Source organism: Strix aluco, chromosome 3 (genome assembly GCF_031877795.1).
Source record: "Strix aluco isolate bStrAlu1 chromosome 3, bStrAlu1.hap1, whole genome shotgun sequence".
Classification (NCBI taxonomy): domain Eukaryota; kingdom Metazoa; phylum Chordata; class Aves; order Strigiformes; family Strigidae; genus Strix; species Strix aluco.
The window spans coordinates 24,170,745-24,188,836 of NC_133933.1; the positions used below are offsets into that span (position 1 = coordinate 24,170,745).

An 18,092-nucleotide genomic window follows, 5' to 3' on the forward strand; every position below is an offset into this window, starting at 1 on the left:
GGGCACGGAGCCGGCCGGGCCCCTCCGTCCGCAGCCCGCTGGGAGCTGTAGTTCCTGCCGCGGGGGCGGGGAGCGGCGGGCCGCGACCCGGGCGACGGCACCGGTCCTCCCCGGCCGCCCTCCCGCCGGCGGAGCGACACGGCACGTAAACGGCCGCGAAGGCTTTACCGCCCTCGAGCGCGGCTCCGGGCGAGGGCCGCCGGCGGCTCCCTGCCCGCAGCGCTCCGGGGCGCCGGGGCTCAGCCCCGGCCGACAGCGGGGCGGTGGGACTCCGCTGGGCTCCGGAGGTGCCACGAGGCGCTGCCGGCTTCAGCGCGGCCAACACTGATCCGCTGCTGCGAGGCCAGAGTCGGGGCACGGCCGGGCAGCACCCGGCTCCGAGCGGCACCACCTGGGAGCTTCCCGAGCGGCTTCTCGGCTCGTCTCCCCGGCACTCGCCGCCCCGCAGCTGGACTGACTCAAGGAAAGACATCCAGGCTGCTGCCCCTCCCCGGGTGCTGCCCTGCGCAGCACAGCTGGTGCCCAGCGGAAGGAACACGCGGAGAACGCTCGTAGCAGGGGTGCTGCTTCCCTCAGCCTGGGTTCTCCAAGGCCTGGCTTCCAAAACTTGGTCAGAGAGATCAGAGCAAGCCTCAGAAGGTCAAGCTGTAATAACTAATCCCGTCAGTAAGAACGTAACAAGCAACTTAAATTCTTTATTGGCTCTTTGAGTTTTTTCCATTCAATCTCAGTTTTCATCTAGCACTTCACTGCCAGGTTACTTGTCACCTCCACGCCATCTCAATTCTCTTGTTTGGATTGCTGAAGAGAAGTCTTAACAAACAGACTTGTGATCACAGATAACAATTCCTTTCACATCTTTCAACCTCTTCTACCCGACCATCCCAGTCTGCTCAAGCATTCCTTTGCTCAAAGAGTATTTGGTGCAGTTCTCATGCTGTTTAGCTATGAACAGCAATAGTTGCTAAATTTAAAAAGTAATCTGTTTTAATGCAACATGTGCCTAAACTGTTCTGTAAGTAAGGCTTGTCTTCTTTTGTTGTTTTCTTCTTCTGTGCCAAACATGCTGGCTGTGAGTTCTGTTCCTTCTGGGGCATCTGGCTTCACCAACAGCTCCATACTAATTTTCTTGAGGTGCCAGAAGCATCAGCAGCAACCCATCTTTCTTCTGTAGGACTACAGGGATTTCACAAACCTACAAATAGGACTGTGTTGAATTGCACAGTAAAACATAACAACTTTTATGTTGAATGAGACGATGAAAATGCAACTGTATTATGTCTCACACTGTCATAGCACTTTATTACAGCTACCAAATAGATACTGTATTTGACTATTTTAGTTAATGAAAAATTGCATTTCTTCTATCCCTTATTTCTTATAAAAATGCCAACTCCAATCTCTAGTTAACCAGTAACTCCAGCCTCTATAAGCTGATAAAGTAGTTTCATCCCTTATCCAGGCTGTCCCATATTCTTAAAACAGGTGTCTTTGGTCATCCAGGAAGGCACCTTCTTACCTCCTTAGTGCCTTCCTCTTCTTCCATTCATGAAGAGGATTGGATAGTTCAAAATTCCCACCGTGGAGGTATCACTCTTGCATATATGTCTTCCTGTGGGTGTTAACCCTCCTAAATTGCCAATTCATTAAATATTAATTTTTCTCTGTTCTTTAACAGTGCTAGGCAGGCGGTGCTTCTGGTTCATGGGCAGGACTCTTAGGCGCCATGGCAGTAGCAATAATAAACAGCAATGAGCAAAGTAGTTACCTCAGACATACAGAGAACAGAGGAAGATTACATCAGGTTTAGTTCTTTACATGCATTCCTTCTAACTGGAACTGTTTGGGCTGTTTATTGTGAAAATTGTACAACTCCCACAGTCTGTCAAAGGAAAATACAGACATGCAAATACCACTAAAGCCAAAACAGCCAACTGTGTCCTGGGGTGCACCAAGCACAGCACAGCTCACTGGTTGAGGGAGGTGATTGTCCCACTTTGCACTGCACTGGTGCAGCCCCACCTCGGGTACTGTGTGCAGTTTTAGGCGCCTCAGTATAAGAAGGACATCAAACTGTTAGAATGTGTCCAGAGGAAGGCAACCAAGATGGTGCCTTGAGGTGGCCTTGAGGGCAAGACTTACGAGAAGCCACCATGGTCACTCAGTTTGTTCAGCTTGGAGAATCACGGAATCATTCAGGTTGGAAAAGACCCTTCGGATCATCAAGGCCAACCATCAGCCCTACTCTACAAAGTTCTCCCCTACACCATATCCCCCAGCATCTCATCTAAACGACCCTTAAACACATCCAGGGATGGTGACTCCACCCCCTCCCTGGGCAGCCTGTTCCACTGTCTGACCACTCTTTCTGTGAAAAATTTTTTCCTAATGTCCAGTCTAAACCTCTCCTGTTGGAGTTTAAAGCCACTCCCTCTTGTTCTGTCACTAATCACCTGTGAGAAGAGACCAGCACCAACCTCTCTACAATGTCCTTTCAGGTAGCTGTAGAGAGTGATGAGGTCTCCCCTCAGCCTTCTCTTCCTCAAACTGAACAGTCCCAGCTCCCTCAATCTCTCCTCACAGGATTTGTTCTCCAGGCCCTTCACCAGCTTCGTTGCCCTCCTCTGCACTCACTCCAGCACCTCGATATCTCTCTCGTACTGAGGTGACCAAAACTGGACACAACACTCCAGGTGTGGCCTCCCCAGCGCAGAGTACAGGGGGACTATCACCTCCCTACTTCTGCTGGTCACACTATTTCTAATACAAGCCAGGATGCCGTTGGCTTTCTTGGCCACCTGGGCACACTGCTGGCTCATGTTCAGTTGCTTGTCAATTAGAACCCCCAGATCCTTCTCTTCCACACAGCTCTCCAGCCACACCTCCCCCAGCCTGTAGCGATGTATGGGGTTGTTGTGGCCCAAGTGCAGGACCTGGCATTTGGCCTTGTTGCCAGAAGGCTGAGGGGTGACCTCATTGCAGCCTACAAGTTCCTCATGGGGGGCAGTGGAACAGGAGGTGTCAATCTCCTCTCTCTGGTGACTAGCAATAGGACACGAGGAAATGGAATGAAGCTGCATCAGGGGAAGTTCAGGTTGGACATTAGGAAAAGGTTCTTCACCGAGAGGGTGGTTGGTCACTGGAACTGGCTCCCCAGGGAAATGGTGACATCACCAAGCCTGTCAGGAGCATCTGGACAATGCTCTTAGTCATATGGTTTAGTTTTAGGTAGCCCTGCAAGGAGCAGGGAGTTGGACTTGATGACCCTTATAGGTCTCTTCCAACTTGAGACATTCTATGATTCCAAATAAGAGAAATGGAAAACATTAGCAACTCCATGCTCCAGCATTCCTTAAAGTTATTTTTGCTTTATAGTTTTGAGCTGAGGTGGAGAAATATTATACAGGATTAGATGCACCTCTAAAGCAGCTGGAGTTCGTTACAGCAAACAGAAATTAGCAGGAGGATATGGCCATGATAGAAACTTATGGGACTACTGGTGTGAGGGGAACTGCAGAGAGTTCTGACAAAGATTCATGTAAGCACAGAGTGACTGACAACAACAAATGTGGTTGGAGAACAGTTTTTATCTTACAATATAAGGAATGATTTAAAAAAAGACAGATATTGATGACAAATTATTATGGAGAATGATATCTAATCATTATGAGTTGTAGAATGGAAGACAGTCATCAGCCAAATAATGTCAAGGAGTATGCAATTTGCATTACAGGAAAGTAAATGAATTGCTACAATCTAGGTAGATACTCCAACACAGAGTTTGAGCTGAAGGATCTTCTCATTTGCTAAAGCCTAAGTGTTCTTTTTGATATCCAAAAAACCTATTTTCTTATTCTGTTATTGGATAAGGAAGTTGCACTTTGTTGTTAATGCTTCTGTGACACCTACACACGTACTCTTCACAAGTGTGACAATGCAGAATCTCCCTCTACCGAAGCTCAGATTTGAGAACAAAATCCTCTATTAACACCCACAAGTAAGAAGGTAAAGGTACAACTGTGTAACAATCCTCTTCCTGCAAGCCAGCCAAAAAGTCATTGTGATCAAGTCCTTAGAGGAAAATAAGAGGAATGTGTCTGAAACACCTAAAGAGAAAGTTTAAAACAAATGATAAAGAAAAAAGGACTGAAGAGTCAGAAAAGAAGGAAGCTTAATACAGAAGTCAGAAGAATGAGGAAGGAAAACACTATTCTCTGATGGTGAAATCAAAGTAGTCCGTTCTCACCACCAGTGAAATCATATCCAATACATGTTTCAGTAGTTATGTTTTGAGGGTTGGCCACCTGGATGTATTCTGGAGACGGCTTAAGAATTTATTGGTTTGGAGCAACTGCAGACTGAATTGTTACTATTGCAGTCACATACGCCTTTCAACATGCTGATCCCTTCTTAAACTGCTGCCCCACCATTTAACCCATCCTAACATTTAAGAATGTAAATTCATAAACCACAGTCTTTTGAATCCGTGATACAATCTTTACCTTGTACCATGTGTTCAGTTCTGGTTACTCCATTTGAGAGGCTACCAGAGTGTTACAGGCCTTTAGAGAGAATAGCATCTACCACCTACATACTTTCTGTACCATCCATGTGAACTAGAACGACACAGAAACAAATTCAGACATATCTAGTTTTTAGGTAAATATTGTATGGCATGTACGTTACAGAGCGTTTAATGGGACAGACAGGAGGTTTTTACAAGCAAGTCAGGGAAATGACAAAGTGCAAGTTATTTAGGCTGTGGTTCTGTGGCAGCCTAAGCCAATCTAACTGCTGGCTCTTCCGCTCCCATCGTTCTCACCCCTCTCGGGAGCTCTCAGCCCCTCCATTTCACTCCCTGTAGCACTCATTTGACCTTTTGTGAAGCCACCTCAGCACACCAGCCAGGCAGAACACCAAACCAGCAGCTCTCCAGAACACTGAGGAGTTTTCTGATGCACTGGTAAATTGAAATGGTTCAGGTGAGGCTCTGAGGCACACTAGAATCAATGCAGCAGAGGCAACAGGAATCAGCAGCCAGCTGTTACACTGGCCAAGGTTGGTGTGGAATCCCAGACTTTGCACATGTTTTAGATGATCAACAGGGAATGTTGCTGCAGTGGTTAAGAAGCTATTTGCAAAGCAGCTGTTTGTTAAAATCATGGTTGGTTATTTGCATGTTTAAACATAGTCACGTTATGTGGCTCTGCTGTGTGACCAACACAGAAGGTTTGCCTCCACGCAGATGAACAATCCCTGGTGAACCTTGTTTATTTCTTTGGTTACTGCCCTCAGCCATAGGGTAGCATTGCCACAGCAAATGTGTTTAAAAAAAATTAAATAAAACCCCCTCAACTGTCAATCACTCACTGAAAAGGTCACCTTCCCTCCTGCCCCCAGATTTAAAAGGTATCTTTTATGACAATTTAAAGTAAGACATTGGCTTTCACACGGACATGTCTGAGGCATTAGTTCATCCTCCTGCCTGCCGACTCCTTAAAGGAGCAGATGCCTCTGGGAGGTAACATCCTTAAGCCACACACACAGTTTGCCAGAGCTCATTTGTCAGTGCCCCGCGGCAAGCCTTTCATCTTTTAGCCACATAATGATAGCAGAACTGTATTATAGATGGCTGTATTTACATGCACGAGCAATCCAGTTAAAATGTATATTTTTGCTAGCCAATGTGAAGAGCAAATTCTCATCTGCTCACTACCAACCAGCAAAGCTATTCAGTTCTGTTGAGAAAACTCAACCCCCTCTCCAAGAAACCAGTCTTTGAAATCTTGCTGTAAACACATGCCTATACTCAGGAAGGTTCTGCTCAGTAGAAGCAGAACAATGCAGATTAGTTCTTTTCTGAACAGATACCAATTCTAGACAAAAAAATGAAACCAACATGCAAACACAACTTCAAAGGAAATAAAAACCAATCTCTCCCAGACCTCTTGTTATGACTGATGTTTTAAGTTCTAACAAAATGACTAAGAATGGCCACAAAAAAGTGGACAGAAGAATGTGAGCACAAAATCAAAACTTGCTACAAAAACAAAGCAAAATGTCCTCAGAGCTGGTCTTGATTTAAATAGAAAACACTTTCATAAATACCAACACTACGGTTTAAGAGAAACACTCTTGTATCTTCACAACACCTAGGAACTGTCTGTATGGCGAGTGCTAAAGGGTTGAGCACACTGGTTCTTGCTGGAAGACTGGGCATTTTCACGTAAGAACACTGAGAGATGGCACTCATGACTTTAAGATGTTTTTAGAACAGCAGAAAGTAATTGCGTTCCCATTACAGAGCTCTGAGAGCACACAACTATAACTAACTTTGGCACAGTATAAGAAAATAAGCACGTACCTTCACCAAAGACTGCGTGCAACAATAGGGCCTGTACTTGCATGAAGGCAGTTAACTCTGCTATCACACTGTGACCATGTTTTTATTGGCTCAGTTCCCACAGACTTCAGTTTTACACGGTCCAGCTCAAGCCCACATTCTCCTGAGAGCATTTAATCTGTTAGAACAGTTACAGGACCTACACAAGCTTGCATAATAAGCAGGGGTTAGCAAACTACCATGCTTTGTATTCTGCTGAGTAAGTAATCTGTGTCTAAAATACTGTGGCATCATTCTCATCTCAAAAATAACATTTCTGCAGACTAAAAAGCCTACATCTGCTTTCAGTACGTAGTAATTCAAATCAAATACTTCAATCCAGCATAAAGGTGGGGAGATTTATCTGGAAGCCAGTCTAAAGAGTCTACTTATTGTGAAAGTAATAGAGATGAAAGGCATGTTTTTATGTCATCCCCAGGAACAAAGACAATTCAACTCTTGCTTGTATTTAAATACCAGTCCTTGAACTCCGAAAGCCTTTGTAAAAGATAAAATCTTTATAAACAAACAGTTGTGTTATCTTGAGTCATGCAGAATCTACCTTTAAAGTGGTATCAGCTTCTCAGATTAGACACCCTCATGTCTTGAAAAGCAAATCACTATTAACTTAAGCAAAAAACTAGATGTTCTTCACAGACCAGTTTCCTTTAAAAAAAAGTGAAGATCCTTTAAGAAAGTTATCTATCAAGAAGACTCCTTAGATATGCTTGACCCAAGCAGCTTTGTTTCAGTCGATTAGATTTAAAAGTTACCTCAGCACAGAGCATTGTATAAAGAATAATACTTTTCAGCTAGGCTCCTACTCTCTGAGGTCACTCAATAATGCTCACAGACTGTTGAAGGAAATGGGACTTGTGCAGAATCTGCAGTCTAGGTGAGAATAAGTTATACAGAAAAAACCTCACCTATTTGCTATATATTAATTTTTCCACTTTAGTTCTCAAACTCCATGTGAAAGGTGGTTACAGTATCATTTCTGGGTTAGTTTTATCTTCCCATAAGCCAGAAGTGAAAAAAGCACAGGTGCATTGCAGGATAACAGTGTGTTACCATCTTTAAGATGAATGAAGTGAGGGGATTTGTTCTGCCTATAGCAAGAGGGCTAACACACCTTCCAAGTGACGTAATCCTATAAAACCAACCTACGGTAAGAAGTGATCATCCAAGTCTTACTGACCACATCTGGCAGAAACCAGGGTTTCTTCACATTTATTACAACAAAATGATGAATATTACCCACTTTTATACTGCAGGAAGGAACTTACCAAGATAGAATATTATTATTTTGACAACTTAAAATATCTTTAAAAGCACCTTCTTGGCTTCAGTTCCGTTTCCCATTTTGATAGACTCGGGCACCAAAGCATTCAATTTTCCAGAATAAATCTGTCACTCTTAAAAGTCTTAGGTCAGCATCAGTGGAAACAAAGGCCTCTTTCATAAGGATCTCCAAAACAAAGACCTGGGACCAAAATTCTCACTTCTACACATAATTTCAGGATCTTCCTGTAATCCAGAATACACTTACAGAAGGGACTACATACAGAGAAGATCAGAGTTAAAACCCCTAAAGGAAAACAGAAGTGATGTAGTTGCATATACGAGAGCTCAGACACAAAGACCGCTTAAGTGCTGTGCACAAAGGAAGAATTGAAATCAAGACAGAATCCAGGAAGTGAGAACACCAGAAAACCAGAATAAATTCCATGGGTAAACTAATCCAATTTCTTTGTGCAATAACAAGACTCATATTCTTTATTAAACTGTTCTCACAAAACAGAACAATTACTGAAGATAACCAACATGCAGCAACGAAATTAGCTATAGCAAAGAAAAATGTCTTTTTTTTTTTTAATCATTCCACTTCTCCTGTAAAGAAGGTTACCTGTCCATAACTGCACAGGTTGCCTATGTGCCCCTGTGCTGTCTGTTTGCAGCCTGCATTTGGCACAGACTCCATCGCTGGTGACCAGAGGCATTTGTTGAGGTGTTGGGCTCCCAAACTAAGGGCTTCACATGCAATGCATTCAGTTCAGCCCTTTGGTGCAGCAGCCATATTACGCTGATTTCTTCATCACATACCAGTGGACGTATTCAAGTAGTTGACAATATGATGGATTAACTCATTGGAAGTTTATTAGGAAAGTGATCAGTGTACATACGCACACACGCACACTCTCAACAAGAGTAAAAGCACAAAAAAGCAGAGCTTTGAGTTCACAGCTTTTCTACCACCCCATGAACACAGTACTGAAGTTGCTGAGAATTCCAGGACAAAGTCAAGAAGCACCTGTCTTTTTCTGAAAAAGTTTTCAAAAGCTTGGTTTTGTTGGTTTTTTTTTTCTTTAAGCAGTAGCTTTATCAGTGTTCTTGTGTATTATGACTGCACAGAACCACCCTCATTTTTCTGAGTATATGGAGAATGAGCTTAACAATGCAATACTCTTACAGAAGTAACACTATTTCCTTATGGTTTTACAGAAATAATTTAGAAAACTAGAAATGCATTTCCCTGCCTCTTTTGCTTGACAGCTGCTACTCTAACATGAAGTACTGGAATTGCCCCCCTCCCCTAGACAACAGTGCCCCCCCCCAAAACCTGCTTAAGTGTACACCAAACCCACCTGCAGTCTTCTCTCTCTTTACTTTCCTCTTCCATGCACAAGCAAATATCACTCAAGCCTTTCTGTACCTCAGCTCACAGAAGACGCCTACGTGCCAAACCAATTTATAAGAGATGTCCAAAAATTACACTAAAATAATGGCAGCCTTTTCACCTGCCAATTCAATTTAACAGCTTAAATCTTTGCTTGTATGACTTTGTGTAGCAACCTTTCATACTGCAGAACAGTGATTTAGACAAAAATAGCTTAACTACTTAATATACTATATTGCAAATATTAAGAAAATAATTTGGAGCATCAAGGAAAATTTTTAGCATTACAGTATCTTATTAAAGCTTAACTATGACAAAGTTTAGCCTTCTCTCTGGATTTATCTGTATTTCAAAAGCCAATGCAACAAGAAAAGTGTTACGTACGTACCAGTCACTCCTGTAGACTAGAATCTGAGTAGTCACTGGGAATTTAGCACTGCAGTATTTTCCGACAATATGCAACATTACATGTTCAGCTGGAAGGGTGCTCTAATGCAGTATTCAAGCCAGGTTTTTTTCTGAGCCCTTGGCAAATGTAGGAACTCCACTGCTTCCGAGTAGCTCAATTATTTTTATGTATGTGACAGCAGGTAGCTATTTAAGTAGATTGATTTGTTATATATAAATGTCACCACAGAGTCTTTGTATGGCTGTGCTTTACTTTCGTGGCTTGGTTTAAGCCAAAACGCTAGTCCTGAAAAAGCCTAGTTATACCAATAGCATAATTACATTAAAATATTCATCTGGTTTTAAGTATGCAAGATCTAGTCAAAGCAAGTATCAATTTCAGCTACTGGGTTTTCAAGCAAAAAGCCTTTGCAAGAGACAATTAAGGCTTCCATCACCCTACCAGAGGTAACAATGAGAAACAAGTCTAAGCCACAGGAGCATTGGTCTATTTTTGACAGTGGTATTTAAGTATTTATTAAGCTGGTTTTCATCCATTTATTCATTGGCTGACATCCATCTGCCACATGTAACATTGGAAAATGCACAGTTAGCAAGCTGCTAAAATAAGGGAGCCTGGCTGCATTTTTTTATCAAAATAATAGGCAAGAGCTTCTAGAATTTGTCTTGCTGATACAGTTCAACTCTGCCTGAAGCAAGGATGGGAAAAGGTCCCCTGCTACTATAAAATAGTTCAAGTATGGAAAAAAGCCAGACTATTTTTTAATAACAGTATTTGCATAAGCAGAAGAAAAACATCCAGTTTCTCACCAATCTCTAGCAATATTCAAGCAAAGTTTTACTTCAATTTTTAAAATACAGAAGTTTATTTAGCCAATAACAGTTCTACAAACTGTATCACAGATAGTGTTGCACAGCTTATGACCAAGATCAATACCAAGAGCTAAAAATCTTGCTAGTGATAGTGCTAATACAAATTGGCAATTTTAACACTTCAGCTCAGAAAGCATCTGGTCTTCTAAACCTCAGTGATGTATATAATTTATGTAAATATTTATTAGATCCAGTCATCGTGCTACAGTATTAGTCAGGTTAATAAACCTTCTCACTGTGAGAACACACCAGCATAAGGTATGAACACAATGAAACCTATATGACATTTTATAGTAACTTTCCAGAAATATGCTTGTGGCCCATCAAATTCAGACTAAAGTACTGTAGATTTAAAATATTTACTGGTCTTCTTAGCATACCTAATGTGTCAGAATAGTTTCTTGTTCAATTCCCAAAAATAAATATAAAGCTTTCAATTGAAAGCATTTATTTTCCTAGTTTTCCAAAGCAGAGTCTGGGGGGAAAAATGCTTCAGACTTGTCATCAGTCCACTTCGGTACATAAAAGCATCTCCTGTCCCAGTATTCATTCAAATCCAAGAGATATTTTCTTCCAGTGAAATATGACCGGAGCACTCATTTTATTTTCAGCAATTCAGTCTGTTTCCATGGCAGCACTGCGGGATTCCTTAGCCACCATGAGTCGCATTAGCTGACTGTGGAATTTCTCGATCTTCTTTACGTCTTGTGCCTGGTCTGTTCTATACAGCAAACACTGTAAGAGAAAGTTGCTTAATATCAGATTTCACTCGAACTGTTTTTGTCCTGTTTATAGTTGCAACAAATTTGTGCTTGAAACACACAAAACAAGGCAAGCACTTAAATGTTCATTTGTGGCATGTTGCTACCATGAGGCAGCACAAACAGGTATCTACCCTGTTTTAAAATACACACACATCTGTGTTTACATATAAGTTTCTCTGAAAGGCTCATGCTACTAATAGGGAATATTATATACAATACCTACTAATAGGGAAGTTCATGATTTATCCTAGTTTCTTCTCTCTCAAAAAGGTGCTAAAACTTGGGGTTTAAAGCTGTCTCTAAAGACACTCCTATTCATGTTGTCTAAAAATAGTACCAGATTTTAAACCTGAAATTCCTTCCCTATTCTCTATATTCTGAAAGTAAGGTTATTCTGCCTTTCACAGTCCTTAATGTTACACTGCCAGTGACATAAAATCACTTCAGTATTTCCCACTGAAGGGGATCCCCTCCCCCAAGCAAAATCTGTTTCTATGACAGTCCTAAATAAGGAACATAGCATCTGATTAAGATAAAAAGGAACTCCTTCATGTGACAAGCCTATAAATGCAAAAGGAACAAGAGTAATATGCCAATGACTTATCATAGAAAGACTGCTTAGGGTGTGGGTTTTTTTTTTTTTTCAGACTAAGTAATTCCCTACACCTGTACAGCATGAGTATGACTCCCCAGGCTAATTTAACAATGAAAAAACCCCCAGAATGCTCCATTCTTCAGTGTTGTTAACACCACAACTTTTGCTAGCATTAAATTTCTATTTTAATTCAGACATGAACAGTAGAAAACAGGTTTTTTTTCCTCCAGCTATATTAGTTCTACAGATTGAGCATCAAGGAAGACTTCCCTTCCCACCTTTAGAAAAAAATAACACCCACCCCTCCCCCCAAAAAAACCCAAGACCCAAAGCAAAACCAATCCCCTGCTGCCCCACCAGTGTAACAGCTTTCTGTGACCAGAAGCAGGTAAGGTGGCCTATAACTGAAAAGAGTTCACATTCATGAACCACCAGACTCCAACTTCCCCTGTGGAAGATTTCAACTAAATTGCCCCTAGCTTATCAGTGCCCCAGCCTCAACATCTCATCCACGTTAAGCCCTATTATCCTATCAAGAAGTGTCATTACTGGAGTTTCCCATCTCTCCCAGGTATTGGAAATACCGATGCCAGACTACTTTTCCTGGAAAGAAGAAATCTGATTTTCTTCCAAGTCTGAAGATAAGAGAAGGGCAGACTACTGTTGCTTACGCTGGACTGCAGAAAACCAACAACTTGGCTATAACAGCACTAGCACCAAGAACCTGTTGCTGGCACGCACATCCGCGTGCATACACCGATGCACGCTGATGCATTTCTACCTGCTGCCCACCACCTCACATCCTACCCCCTCCCAGGCTACTCAGAACAAGGGCAACCAGTAAGCACAGCTGCTCCACTGCCTTGTACAGCAACCCTTGGAAGGACACTGCAGAATTCCACGTTGCATATGTGTTCCACAGTTTTTACTGAATGCATAACTGACACCGTAACAGTATTTCAGAAAATGGGATCTCTGAACTGCAAGTGGATCTTGTCATTTGGTCTCATAACCACTCGACTGTCTCATAATCACAAAGGAGCTTAACCTACGGTTGGAAGTTGTCCCCAGTCTGAGCAAATAAAAAGGACCACACTCACACTAGTAAACATATCTGTTTGAAGATGATCCTGAAATGCTTTGGCAGAAGCTACCAATGGCATTCCATGAAGCATTTTCAGATTAAGAGTGTCCGAGATTTTTGTAATTCTCATTTCTCTTTTCATAGAATCCTAAAATAATTACACTGACACCCATGAAGAACAGGGAAGTGTTAGAACTTTTCCTGTACTGTGCAGAATTGAACCACAGGTCAGTGTCAATCACAGACACAACAACCAGGGAAGTCTGAACACAAGTTTTTAGAAAACTGTCAGGCAATGGCTAAGAGCTCCCAAGTTGACTGACAGCAAAATGCAAGTCTGGGAGAGATACAATAAGCCCTGAAAGTGAAATATATCCTGTACTTACAGCTACATCATCCGTTACTTTGATACAGAGGTTCCCATCACAATGTCGATATTTGAGAACAACCCGCACCTGAAATGACAAACATTTTAAAAATTAACATCTATAGCTAATGATTCTCAGAACATATCTGAAGGCAATTTGCCCAAATTCAGACCACCTTATTAGGATTATGTACTGCTTCACATCTGTGTCACCTCTGTGGTGGTCCTCAGCTCTGGTGGCCACTAATCCTACAGCCAACATGGTGTGGAAGTTGAACCATCACACTTCCCTGCCCAACATGTTAAACTGGTATTACAGCAGCATCAGGAAGCTTAACATTGGGCATGATAAAACCACTGTAAGTAGAGTAATGACAGCTGCAGAGACCTTAGTGACAAGGTAAACTCCAAGAGTAACATCAACACAAGACACCCCCTCACCACATATCATGCTTCAGAAAAACTAACTGGGAGTTTGTGCTTATAAACTTGAAACACTTAAAAAAAAATAGTTCTACATGAAGACTTGAAAGGGATTCACTGAGTGGGGTAAGCTCAATACTACTACTTTTTCTTCTACGGTACCTAAACTGTTATGTAAAAAAGTCTATTTCCAGTCACTACAGTTATTTCAATAGCTGCACTGCTGCCTGCAAACAGATTTGAAGTGTTCTGATGTTTCTGTAAGTGGAAAGGGAAGATACAAAGAATAACACTTTTAGAGTAATTACAGTCAGAGGACTGAAGGGAGTCCTTTCAAACTAAATTGCTTTCAAGACTCAATAAGGCTAAATTTGAAGTCTGAAAGCAAGCATTCAACTCCTCACTAAAACAGTTACTACTGTAGTCACCTGCCCTGAGCTTTAACCTGGCCACAGTCCCTCTGGATTCTCAAATCACCAAAGTTCTCAAAGCCATGGTGATAAAAATCAACATCCTCAGCAACTGACTGAGCATTAAACGCTTCCTCCTGACTGCAGAACTGGCCACAGAGACTTTATATCTATTGTTTCTAGCCTCAGCTAGCATCAGAAACAAAGCAAGGTGTCCTTTTGAGAACATTCTGAACTCACACTATGAACAGGTCTTTGTTGTAATGGCCAACAACCTCCTTGACTACTAGATACATCTTGGAGCAGGAATTTCAAAATATATCTTGTCCAAGATTTATCCTTCTTGTTTAACGAACTGTCACCTTCCAACCACAAGAGCTGTGTATCAGTACATCTCTCCACTGAGCAGGCCCAAAAGCAGGAGAGGCTGCCTCAAGCAGCTGGCATGGACTCGACACATAACTCGCTCCTGCAAAAGGCAGACCACTCACTGCCTAGCCTCACAAGCACAGGAAGAACATGCACCCATCTCCCATGATTCTTGTTCTTCCTTCAAGTTTCTTGACAAGCCCAATCACATAAAAAAGCTCCTCAGGCTAGTTCTCTGGCAAATTAAAAGAAGGGTACTTGTGTTGTAACTCTGAGGCCTAAACTCCTTTGCAAATAGACATGTTTATTGCCATGGATAGGAGAAGATTGTCTTTGAGGGCCCCTCAAGAAAAGGGGGAAAAGCAATTCCTGGCTGCAGTGACACTCCTTCTCCTTCATTTAATTGAATGTTACAGAGCATAAGAAGGTAAAACAGGACAATTTTATTATCAGTAGATAGCTAGCAATTGCATATGAAGCAGTCACCTACGCTCATGTGCCCTATTTTTGGTGACAAAAACTAGGTCTTTTTTATTGACGTTTTCTTAGGCATATGAATTCCACATTACTTTTTGTGCTGCTTTTTGGCTGAAGTATGTTTTTTCTGAAGACTGAAGTTACTTTTAACATTTGCACAAACTATTCTCCTAAAAAAGTCACCAGAAACAAAAAGCAGTTGTGAACCAAGAAGTTAATTCCTAGAGCAATTACCTTTTAGGAAGCAAACACCTTCCAGTCTGAAATGACACTGCAGGCAACAACGCAATGTAAGAGCTAATAAATGCTTTTATTTCTTTTAGGAAGACAAATTCAAATGTGTTGTAAACTCATAAAACAAGCCAATTCTCGATACACTTTTCATTCAGCAGAACTTTTAAGCCTGGATTCTAACATACAGGTACACTATAAATAAGCACAACGTCTCTGGAGGTCGGTTCCACAGGTTAATACCTGTCGCTGGTAACACCATCCTCTACGTACGTTTTTGGGGTGTTCAATGAGAACTTCCGTTCCGTGAAAAAGGAAGATCAGGCGTGACACCAGCGAGTAACCCCCTCCCTTGGCGGGCGCGGCACAACTGTGGTCCCTGCGAGACGCTGCAAGGCGCTCCCCGGCCCTGCCGGGGCCCAGGGCACCGCCTGCCTCCCCGGGCGGCCAGAGCGAGAGCGCCGGAGCCACCACGCCGCCGGCGCCCACCGCCTCACCCCAGCGCCGCTCCTCCCCGGGCCTACCGCGGTCGGCGGAGGCCCGGCCGGCCAGCCCGCCCGCCGAGCCCCTCAGCTCAGCTCAGCCCGGCCCTCACCCACCTTCATAGGGTCGGCGAGGTAGAGCTTCTCGGCAGCGCGCGTGAACTCCTCCCAGGCCTGGTAGTGCGGCATGGCGGGGCCGGCCCGGCGCGGCTCGGTGCTCCGCTCCCCCCGCCGGCGGCAAGATGGCGCCGAAGGCGGGCGATGCCTCCCTGCCAGCCAGCACTTCCCATTGGCCAGCGGGAAACTGCCGCCCAATCGCGAAGCGCGTGACTCAGAGGTTCTGGGCCCGGGGGCGGAGCGCGGCCGACGGGCGCAGAGAGGGGAGCCCGGCGGGCGGCGCCGTCGCCACAGCGACCCCTCCAGGCGCGGCGGGATGCGGGCAGGCGCCTCCCCGCCCACAGCGGGGGTGCACGCGCCCATTGGTGGCTGCGCCGCCGCATCGGAGCGGCGCGGGCTGGCCGCGCCGCCCGGGTGTCACCGGTTCGAGCCCCGCCGCCGGCCGAGGGACAGCCCGCCCGCCTGCGGGGCTCTGCCAGGCCCGGCGCGGGCCGCCTCGGCGTCAGTCTCCCACTGTGAGGCCCACGGTGCGGCTTTGGGGGCGCGGGGCGCCCAGTGTGGGGGCGAGGGACCTGGCCTGGCCTGGCAGGGCTGGGAGGGCCCGGTGGGAGGTGAGGCCGGAGCCCCAGGCCAGCCCCGGCCAGGCGGGCTGTGAGCGGGAGGTTAGCTTTCACCGCTGCATCTAGCCCAGATTTTCCCAGGCTGGAAGGTCCTTTGTTAAGCTGGAGGTTGGCTCCATGTTAGGCAGCCTTTAAAAAGAATATTTAGGAGCAGCTCACTGGCTTCACTGGGCCGCCGGGGCTGCTGCGGTCGTTTCAGAGGGGTGCTGAGGCAGGGCTTGGCACTGGAAGTAAAGCTGCTGGTTTCAGAAAGAGACTGAAAGTTATGAAATTCTAAAGATCTTGGGGAACCCAGCTTTTCAAATATATATGTGTGTGTGTGTGTAGAGCACTGACATAAAACATGGGAGAGGAAAAAAAAAAATCCATGATTTTTCTGTTACATTTTAAAATCCCATTTTCTGAAGTAACCAGTGATTTTTGTTCTCTAATTACACAAAGATTGTAGCCAGCCACAGTGCTAAGCTCTGACTTGCTACATGGCTTGTGTAACTGCTGCGATTACAATAAACACATAAAAATTGCAGTCCTCTATTGTCCATTTCATAGGGATGTACTGAAAACCCAGAAGCTGCTGATAATGACTCACAACTTCAAGTTAGTTTTAGTGAAGTGAGCAAACCTCAACAGTGTGTCCAAACAAATAAATGGGAAAGTTTAGGGCAGATCTGCATGTAAAGGGACAAATTATGCAGGCTGTTCCAGTCTCCACTAGCGATGTGGGGGAATAGTAGCTTAGATTTTTGACCACAAAAGGCACAATAGGCGCAAGGGAGAATGAAGAAACGTGGTGTAGAAATAAAAGGGTGGATGGGAGGTAAGGGGAGAAAAACTAGAATGAATTTCCCTGAATCAGTAAAGCAGAAAGTAGTTGTTACTGTGGGGATCAACTCTGAAAAAGTCTGGAGTGATTAGACTGCCAAACTTTAATAGATTGCGACTTGTGGGTGTTACGTGGTCTAAACAATTCTGTTAAAGGGCTTTGCACCAATGAGTGGAGGCTATGAATAGTGGAAAGACTTAGGACTTTTTTTTTTTTTTTTTTTCTATCCAGAACTGCTCACAGAGTTTAGATGCTGCGGTGTCTGAGAACCCAGCTTCAGAAACACGAGAGTTGTCTTTCAGCGAGGCTGATAATCAACAGCTCTGATTAAAGGTGATAAATGTATTGACAGAGCCTAAAGCAGTTATCCCAAACACAGAACCTAACCTGGAGGGAGTGCTTCTCCACTATCTTAGGTTTTAGGTACCCATTTACAACAGCAGAGTAGGAGTTGCATTTGGTAGTGCTTTATGGACATGCCGGGGATGTAAATATATGAAAATGAAAGGTGTGGGGAGCACAAACTGTGTAACACACAGAACATTTCACAGAACTATTGCTCACCAAATTTGGATCTAGGTTTTTACGTGGGACATGGATATTTTCTTTCTGAAGGAGGAGTCCAAATTTTGGGCTGTCCAGTCAGAAGTACCTTAGGGTTGCTTTTCAGAGGATTTTAATTTTGACTCAAATATTCAGAATCTTTTATGTGTTTTTTGACACAAGAGCTGTTTTAGGAGCTTGCCAATGGCCAGTCCGTAGCCCTGTAATTCGCAATTTCTGCAGTTGAACTAATGCAACAGGGCAAGATTAGAGAACAAACCCATTTTGGTATTTCTTTTTCCTTAACCCAGATGATTTCTGTGATCCAGTTTAGGATGCAGCTTCTAAAACTATTACATGTGCACAGTTTTGGAGATGACAGACTGCAGCAGCCAGGGCAAAGAACAGAGAGAGGGATTTTGTAATTGGCCTTACCTCTGAAGAAAA

At 43.8% G+C, this 18,092-nt stretch overlaps 1 protein-coding gene across 1 annotated transcript; it reads right to left on the reverse strand.

The window, feature by feature from the left end:
• Nucleotides 1-8,516: 8,516 nt before the first annotated feature.
• On the reverse strand, nt 8,517-15,813 carry SRP9 (signal recognition particle 9). Its single transcript, XM_074817791.1, has 3 exons — nt 15,660-15,813; nt 13,170-13,238; nt 8,517-11,075 (listed from the first exon to the last, which is right to left on the reverse strand). Exons 1-3 carry the CDS (start codon nt 15,729-15,731, stop codon nt 10,956-10,958), a joined length of 261 nt encoding a protein of 86 aa, XP_074673892.1. The 5' UTR covers nt 15,732-15,813; the 3' UTR covers nt 8,517-10,955.
• Between the last annotated feature and the right edge of the window lie 2,279 nt (nt 15,814-18,092).